The sequence below is a fragment of the Nothoprocta perdicaria genome, unplaced genomic scaffold, assembly GCF_003342845.1.
Source record: "Nothoprocta perdicaria isolate Ctin4 unplaced genomic scaffold, notPer1 scaffold_93, whole genome shotgun sequence".
NCBI lineage: Eukaryota > Metazoa > Chordata > Aves > Tinamiformes > Tinamidae > Nothoprocta > Nothoprocta perdicaria.
Genome location: NW_020456232.1, coordinates 2,030,241 through 2,039,506, shown reverse-complemented (window position 1 = coordinate 2,039,506; position 9,266 = coordinate 2,030,241). Strand labels below are relative to the sequence as shown.

The 9,266-nt window shown below is 53.2% G+C and overlaps 1 protein-coding gene across 1 annotated transcript in view; it reads left to right on the top strand.

Annotated features, from left to right (window-relative positions):
* The first annotated feature begins 4,829 nt into the window (after positions 1-4,829).
* JAG1 (jagged 1) overlaps positions 4,830-9,266 on the top strand; it is a 33,467-nt gene continuing 29,030 nt past the window's right edge. The window contains exon 1 of the mRNA XM_026052901.1: positions 4,830-5,132. Coding sequence (XP_025908686.1) covers positions 4,869-5,132 — 264 coding nt within the window. The 5' untranslated portion in view covers positions 4,830-4,868. The remainder of the gene's footprint in view (positions 5,133-9,266) is intronic.

Here is a 9,266-nt window from a genome sequence, read left to right as displayed (position 1 = left end):
TAAATGATTATGGAAGTGCAATTCCCATTCCACTCAGGTGATGAAAAGCTTTACAGGAGTTCAGTCTCACTCTGTAATTAAAGAAATTAGCTTTCTAAGTTTAGATCACTCAGCTGTGCAAATGGGTTCATCTGGAGGAATGTGTTGCTCTGAAATGTGTGTCAGCCAAGCAGCATGGCACAGCCCCTATCTCAGCCGTCCCGACACTTGCCCGAGTGGGGAGGTCAGTTCCAGCGCGGTGCGAGGAAAATAAAGTGTTTGAGGGGAATTATAGGGAACACTTTATCTGAAAGCTCACTCAGCCACGATTAACTGCAGTGATAGGTGTTTTCTTTAACTCCTAGATACAGGACTACCCAAACGGATCACGTTTCTCTTCTTTCACTCAGCTTGCCTASAGCTCTACCTAAAACTGCAGCAAATGTATTTTAGACAGTGGCTAAGGTAGAGATGCAAAACTGCTTCCAAACCTGTRCAGAAAATGAAGACTTCTACAACTTCTTAATCTGCTGTGGAATAAGGTCAAGCTTTATGAATTCTTCACAACTACTGGCTCCACGTGGCCATGAATACTTTTGTGGCAGTCCTCTCTGGTGGATAATTCAAAGCCAATACAGGATCAGGCCTCAGCAATACTGCAACTACATCCACCTGCGCTGCTGTAGCAAAGAGGTGTTCAGTCACTGGCTTGAAAAGGCAATGGAGCAAGTCCCTGGACGAAGGATTTCCAGAGGCGCCATTTCAAGCCTACCTTCAGGTATCACAAATCTAAGGAAATCCTGTGGGATTGTTCACAGCCCTGATTCAATGAGTCACCAAACTTGCAAAGGAAATTACAACTTTCGTAGCACAAAGAATTGACTCTGCGACACCTGACCCTCACGGGTCCGGCGCTCCCTCTAAAGGCTGCCGTCCTCATCCCATTGAAGTCCCGCTGCTCCCAGCAACTTCCAACACTATATTAGGAAATGGATTCAGGCCCTAAGCGAAGCATTACATGCAACGCTGGACCTTGGCACACTAGACGTTTATAACGGCTTCTAATGGGGATGTAATCTAATTACGTCCGGAGAGTGAGATTAGCAGGAAGTGACTTTACACAACGTAAAGAGCTGCAAGACAGCCATTGAAAAGTTCTTCACTGGCCCCAAAGGAAGACACATTGGCTCCAAACCTTGTTAGGAGCCTTGGCTCCATGGCCATTGTGCTAACAATGTTACATCAGGAACTTTAAATGCACCAATCTTGGGCTAAYGAAAGCTGTCAAAACTCAAGCTCCTTGTGCACACATAGCAATCTGTATATTGCTGTATATACTGTGCAATATGTATCTTGCAAAGATCCTCAGATGGCGTAACACGGCATGCTCAATTGGATATCAGTGCTGCTTTACCCTGCCTACAGATCTGGCCTTGAGATCTACGTGAAGTAAATGAGGAGTCAGGACTTCAAGGGTGAAATTCTGCCCTTAATAAGTTAAGGGGATTTCACTGCTGACTTCGAGTAGGTCACCATTGCTTTTGGGGGCGAGTGAAGTGAGGGGGAGGGGTTGCCCTACACGTGACTCACACTGTGCCTTGGTTTACCTATCAGTAATACTTTGCATCTCAAGATGATGGGAGGCTTAATTCATTAATGCTTGCAAAGCATTTTAAGTTGTTGGACAAGTAATTCCATTTAAGTGCAGCTACACTGCTGAGTCACAGCACTGTGGGAACCAAAACGTTGGATTTCCTAAGCGCTGGAGTCAAACAGGTGGAGTAACCTCTCACAGAAAGGCCAACCCCAGACCTGCCCTAAAGGTACAGGGCACATCAGCAGGTAGCAGGGTATTTAAAGGCCCAGAGGAGTGGATGTGTGGCACTCATGAAGGAGTAGCACTCAGAGAGGCAGAGGAAGGTAACGAGCACTCCCTCAGCAAGGGCTGGGGAGACAGCGGCTCCCCCAGCAGCTGCAGCCACGCTGGGGACGCACGCAGTGAAGGCTCAGCAGCTGATGAAATGTTTGACTCTTAGTAAGAACGGATACTCCTAGAACTTCTGGACTGAGTAACGCCAATGATGGAAGTATTTGGCAAGCAGGCACCTCACAGGTGTACCAAAATTGCTGGCATATTGCTGAAGTTCTGAACTCACAGATAGGAAGGGATCCATAGGAGCCTGATTCAGATGCTGAAGCATGAGCATGCTCTCACCATCCAGGTACCGCTGGCTTCACAGCCCAAGACACTGTGCGACCTGGCAGGTCCTAGCACAGCCAAGAACAAATACGTAATTTGCTTGTGCCATAGGAAATGGAAACAAAGGAGATAAAATTAGGCCAGAATTCTCATTTTCCTCCAGACCACTGGTGCATAGAACAGAAGTTTTTACATACGTGTATTAAACCGGGAGGAAGAGAGGACAGGGAGGACAGAATAGCTGCGGTGGGCGCTCTGAGCATCCCGTAGGCCAGAGCGCTGCCTCCAGCACCTCGGGGGAAGGGAGAGCAGCGCCGCCGCAGCGCCCATGGCTCTCCCAGCCTCGGGACGCGGCCCCGGGAGCAGCGGGACGCGCTCGCCGCCCCTCCCCGGCGGCAGCCCCGCATCTCGCCGCGGCGGGGCCGCGGCCGCCCGCGCTCCCACGCGGCGGCGCAGGGAGAAGGGGGCGAGAGGGGCCGCGGCCGCCGTCCCGCCCCGCTGGCGCGGAGGCGGTGGGGGAACGGTTGGGGCGGGGGGGGCGGTTCGCTGAGCGGGCAGCCGTTAGTGGGGGCCAACGGTCGCCCGGGGGGATGGGGTAACGGCTGATGGAGGTGACCGTTNCAACGGTCGCCCGGGGGGATGGGGTAACGGCTGATGGAGGTGACCGTTAGTGGGGGCCAACGGTCGCCCCAGGGGATGGGGTAACTGCTGACGGGATGACCGTTAGTGGGGGCCAACGGTCGCCCCAGGGGATGGGCTAACGGCTGACGGGGTGACCGTTAGTGGGGGCCAACGGTCGCCCCAGGGGATGGGCTAACGACTGATGGGGTGACCGTTAGTGGGGGCCAACGGTCGCCCCAGGGGATGGGCTAACGACTGATGGGGTGACCGTTAGTGGGGGCCAACGGTCGCCCAAGCGGATGGGGTAACTGCTGACGGGGTGACCGTTAGTGGGGGCCAACGGTCGCCCAAGGGGATGGGGTAACTGCTGACGCGGGGGCCAACGGTCGCCCCAGGGGATGGGGGTAGCGCTTGAAAGGGACCAACGGCTGAAGGACTAACAGCCGCACGGGGCCAGCGGCTGAGGGGGTGCCGGTGAGCGGCGGTGTGAGGGGGCTCGGCATAGCAATCCCGAGGTGACCGGCTCCCTGCCCCGGGGCAGCGGCTCCCGCCTCGCCTGCTGCCTCCGCGCGCAGCGGGCGAACGGCGAGCGCTCCCTGCGCAGCCCCGGGCGAGGCGCGGCAGTGGCGACCCCGAGCCCTGCAAAGTGGCCCGAGAGGCACCTGCGGAAGCAGCAGCAGCAGCMGCCACCGGCACCCGCTGAGCGCCTCTCCTCCCCCTCTGCGCCGGTACCTGCCCTCAGCGCTGCTGCCTCTGCCCTCCCTCCTGCGGGCTCCCCCCTCGCGCACATGGGTGGCGCATGCGCGGGCGGGCGGCCTCCCCGCCTGCCGCCGTGGGCTAGATGAAGCGTGCGGCGGCGGCGCTCGCAGACGGGCGGGCGGCTGCGGGCGCTCTGTGTGCTGCGTGTGTGCGTGCGTGTGCTGTGCCGTGCGTGTGCTGTGTGTGCGTGTGTGTCCCGGGGGGGCGAGGCTCGCGCGGGGCCCGCCGAGCTCAAAGAAATAAAAGGATCGGGACAATAATCGCCGTAATAATAAAAAAAGAAAGAAAGAAAGAAAGGCAAAGGGAAGAAAAGAGGGAGGCGAGAGAATACGGAGAATAAAAGGAGGCCGGGCTGCTTTGCATTGAAGACCGGGGCGCTATTGAGAGGCGCCTGAAAAGCGGCGTTGTTCGGCGCGGGTGCGCGCCCGGCCGGCGCGGTATATAGAGCGCGGCGGCGGCGGCGGCAGCAGCGGCGGCGCCTCCTCCTCCTCTTCTCTCTCTTCGTCCTCCTGCTCGTGCTGCGCTCGCGGCCGCGGAGCGGCGGGCAGCGCGGCGGCGGCTGCGATGCGGGCGGCCCGGCGGGCGGCCGCGGCGCCGGCCTCCCTCGCCCTCCTGCTGGCCCTGCTGGCGCTGCGGGCACAGGTACGTTCCGCGCGGCGGCTCCGCGCTCCGCTCGCGCCTCCGCAGCGGGGCAGCCGCTGTGTCCCTGCTGCGCCGCGCTTCTTCCCCGAGCCAGCTTCTCTAGCGGGGCTTGCAGCCGCCTTGGGGTGGCCCATGGGCACGGCCGGGATCCGAGCGGGGCAGCTGCCCCCCGGCTCGCCTTGCTGGGCTTCGGTGCCCGCGGCGGGCACCCACCCCCTGCCCCAGCTGCCTTGCCAAGGGGGTGAGGAGCCCCTTTTCCCTCGTGCACCCTGGGGTTTTACAGCTGCGGCTTCAGGGCCCTTTGCAGAGTTAATGGCAGGGCTTGGCTGGGGCAGTTTAAGAGCCTTTCTCGGAGATGGCTGATAGGGAAAAGCTGGGCTTGCACTTCGTGTTTTCTTCTCTCTCGCTTGTTGAAAGCAAGTTTTAAATGATTTTTTCTTGTCTGCAGACCTGTTGTAGATTGCACTTGGGAAACTAACCACAGTAACTGTATGTTTCTTCTCTCTCTCTCTCTCCCTCTCTCTCTCTCTCTCTCTCTCTCTCTCTCTCTCTCTCTCTCTGTTCTTTTCCCTGTGTGTTTTGGGTGTTCCCCCCCTCCCCTTCGCTTCTTTCTTGGGGTGAGCAGGTGATTCTAGCATCAGGACAATTTGAGTTGGAGATCTTATCCATGCAAAATGTGAACGGCGAACTGCAGAATGGAAATTGCTGTGACGGCATCCGGAACCCAGGAGAGAAAAAATGCACGAGAGACGAGTGTGACACCTATTTCAAAGTTTGCCTGAAGGAGTATCAATCCCGGGTCACTGCTGGTGGCCCTTGCAGCTTCGGGACCAAGTCCACTCCTGTCATTGGAGGAAATACCTTCAACTTAAAATACAACCGGAATAATGAAAAGAACCGGATTGTCATCCCATTCAGCTTCGCCTGGCCGGTGAGTGAGCGGCCCCGGCTGTGCCTCGGGACCGTGCTGCGTTTGAGACGGCTGYGGCGAGCTGAGCTCTGGCTGCTCGCTCGGCGGGAGAGGGACCAGGCAGTTTGGCAAGGGGGCCGGGAATCTGGAGCCCAGAAATGAGCGAAATGTGGTGGTGTTTTTGTTTTTGTTCTCCCTTGGGCTCACAGTACGCAGCCTGTTAGATTTGAAAGTCAGATGTGCGGCAAGAGGGGATCTAAGTGGGTCAGGGAAGCAAACCCAGTATCTCTGCACTTTACAGCATGAATAAGTCTCTTGAGACTTAAAAGGTCAGAAGTTCACTTTTTTTTTTTTTTTTTTTTTTTTTTCCCCCCTGTCTCTCCAAACCAGTGAAGTCTTGGGCTTAAGCCAAAAGAGCAGCGGGTTAGGGGCTGGAGAGGGATCCCGTGTGAAAAGTGTGTGTCATAGCTGGCCTCCTTCCCTGGAGCATGTTTGGGAAGGCTTCCTGCTTCCCCCAGGGGGAAATCGCGTTGCACTGCTTGCCGTGATGGGAGCTGCTGCTGCCGCCCTTGGTGACCTAGCTGCCAGCCTTGCTGCAAGGCTCAAGGTGCCAGAAATGCTTGCAGGCTCTGGGAGCTACAGGCGGAGAAAGCTCCAGCTGCAGCTTTGGGCCCATTCCACCCTTCGCTTCTTGTGGCAGCAGCTCCGTGGCCACAGGGCTGCCGGCCCCTCGYTGCTGCTGCTCAGGAAGGGGGGGGGTCCCTTGGCCAGGTGCTATCCCAGACCTGTTCCCTTGGGAAGCGCTGCTCAGGTTGGCTAGGGAGGTGCAGGGCTGGATGTGAAGTGTGCTAGCTTGGGCTGCAGGACTCGTTTGTGCTTCAGCCTGCCCACTCAGCAGAGGTGACCTGTGCTGAGGGTCCGTGGCGACCYGCGTGTGCGGGCATGGGAACCACAGTGCTTGTGGACAGAAACTGCCACCACTGTGGCCTTCGAGGGCAGGGGCTGCACTGTCTTGTGCCCAGCAGTGCTGCCGTGGGCAAGCAGAGGCTGAGGATGGCTCAGCAGGRCACTCCTGGCATGTGATAGTCTGTCTTGAGTGGTGGTTTGGGGGGTGCAGGGGTGTAAAAGCTGGAAGCCCCCAAATTGTTGCTCCCAGAGCTTGTATTAGGCGATCACCTAGGAAACCAAGACTGTTTTCCCCCTCCCCTTCTCCAAAGGCGCTGAGCACACACTTTCCCATGGCTGCCTTGGGATATGTTGATGCTCAGCAGTTTTGAGAATCCTGTCATCCTAACCTCGAAGCCTAAGGTCACCCTTGTGAGGGGAGGAGGGCCCTTACGTGCAGGCAGGGGAGGGTTGAGTCTTATTTCCTCTGTCATTATCACTGCTGGCAAGGCTGAAGCACGTGTAGRTTTTTCCACTCCCTTCAAAGCTTGGCCCATCCTAGCAGATAAGGGCCGGGTGCTGGGAGGGCCCTGACTTTCTCTGGTGGGGGGGAAGCCAGTCCCAGGAACGTTGTTCTTCCCACACCGGTGCAGCCACGCGCTTGGCAGCCCCGCGGCCGGCGCTGCAGGCAGCTCTGGGCTCTTGCAGTGTCCTGTGCTGCCTCCTGCCTGCCTCCCCCGTCACTTGTGCCTTCCGCTCGTGCCTTCCGAAGGCTGGAGAGGCGCCGGGCCCCAGGGAGCATGGCCTCCGAGGAGGTGGCATTGCAAAGTACAAGAGCAGAGTTGGCACAAGTGTCCTCTGTTGGGAGCCTAGCTCCTGTCGTTCTCCGTCTCTCCACGCCTCTTTCTTTAAGCATGAAATGAGATAAAACTGCTATCAAATATGCCATCAAAGGGATAAAGGGGTTTGTAAAAATCTGAAGTATTTGAAGCTCTGCCAGTGGCTGTAACGCTTGTGCTGCAGGTTTGGGCTTTTTTTTTTTTTTTTTTTCCCCTCCTTCTTCTCCTCTTTCCCCTTCATAAAAGTCAGGTTCAGTAAATTTTTGTTTTCTTTCACTGTTACTCTTCTGTTAAGATGAATTTGAAGCTGAAGATGTGTGCATATAGGTTTTAAAAAAATGTGTAAAATTAAGTGCTTTCTAACAACCACTGTCTTCTTAAGGGTGGTCAGGAAAATTGGTGTGTTCGGGGACGGGTCAGGGGAAAAACTTTGCAAAGAAATTCCTTAAGTTTGCTTGCCGCCTTGTAAAAGAAATGCCGCTTCTGAGTGCTGGGATCCTTGAGGAGCAGCAAACTCCTAGGGCATCCTTTGAAGTGCTTAAGACTCCATTTCAGAGCTCTGGCCACTACAGCTGAAACTTTGGGAGGCGACTCTTGCATATTCCCATGCAGTAAATGTGCTTTTTGAGACAGTGATGACTGTCAGTTTGCAATTATCCAGGCTGCCTCCCAGCTTTACCTTCCACAGAATATGGCTTTTATGCTGGCCATTGTGACTTTCCAATAGCAGCTGAACAAAAGAATATTTAATGTGGCAAAGCTCTTATTTGTGCTAAAAGTGGGTACACAAATCATCTGGGGAGCTGTGGAAGTTCTGAAGATAAAGCAGCAAACTTAATTAGCCAGCTCAAATCTTATACTGAAATTTCAGCACTTAAAAGATTTTCTTTTCAATGAATACTGTTGACTTTAGAAAAGCTTGGAACCAACTTTGCCTTTGTAAATTTGCCTAATGATGAGTTTCTCTTTGAATACATCCAACTGAGAACTATAGTAAAGGTAATAGGAGCTCGGCTGAAATATTAATCATATTGCACTTGAAAAGTCATGCTGATCTCTGGATATGTAGCATTTGTCTCCTGCTGTTGAAGGGAGGCTTTTCCTGGGCATTCCCACTCGAGTTAGTAACGTTGGGAAGTCTTGTTGCCTTGATTATTTACAAATCTCTTCCTATGCCAAGCTGTTCCCTTATGCTTTTTGTCAAAAATAGTTATATGGCATTAGAGGTTTTTATTCAGGGTGAAATAATAAGAGGAGGAAGAGGAAAATAGTGTGCTTGAAGCACAGTGTAAGGTTTGGAAGGTAGTAGTAATGTAGACCTGTATTGCTGGAGGCTTAGCAAGAACTGGTGTGCTTCGGTGGTGTCGGTTTTGATGCATCCCCGAGAGTAATGGGGGTGAGGTCGTGGGCTCTGAAGTCGTTTAAGGGACTGGAGGTTCGAGCAAGTTGCTGGGAAACATCAACAGAGCAGTGTAAAGGAAACAGAGGGCACCCAGAGAGCCGCCCCTGCAGCCCTCCTAACAAGGGGACAGGACAATAAGGTACCACTAAAAATATACATACCTACATGCATACATACATATGCCTAGGCCTTATTTACATAGTCATTTTAAGACATAAGTGACTTTCTTGACAGGCAAACTTGGCTTATGAAGCCACATAGAAAAGTGAGGAACAAAAGGATTTCCATGTTCCACATGTCAAAGTCTGCCCCAACAAGTTTTGGTGCAAGCCAGACACATGCTCTTCTCTGACATAAATCAAATCTCTTGCTATTCTGAAAGAATCAAACAACATCCAAAATGAGATGTCTACAGTACCTTGACGGAGCTATGCCTGATTTAAGTAAGCAAAGCTTGGTGCTAAACTTCGCTTTTATGTAAGGGAAGATCATTTGGGGTTTGGTGAGACTGGGAGAAGAAGCAGGTCAAAGTTGGCAATTTCTTTGGTATGTGTAGCTCCAATTTCAAATGGCTTCTTTATGCCGAGATTACGATCCTTGTAATTATTTAATATTGAGACCAATTGCACCTAGCCACCAGGAAACTACTCAGTTGGAAAAAAAAAATCTTCTAGTGTCTAAATGGCCTTACTATAAAAGGCCATTACTATACAATTTTAAAAGTTTTGAATATGTTATTGCAACCTTACTCTAAAATATGGAAGAACCAGTTGGCCTTTTCTTTTTTAATGACATCTTACTGCTTCTGCTTCTTGAAGATGTAAAGGACACTTTCTGGATAGGCATTTTTTTTTTCCTGCTGACTGGAAAAAGATAATGAAAGAGCTTTAGTGTTTTTAAACTGTGTGTGAACTTCTCTGCTTCCCACCCCCCCACCCTGACTCTGTCCTGACAAAAGGCTTCCAAAATACTAATCCCTAGCTGATGTTAAAGTAACAGCCTTTTGAATCCGAGTGAAAGGTATCACCT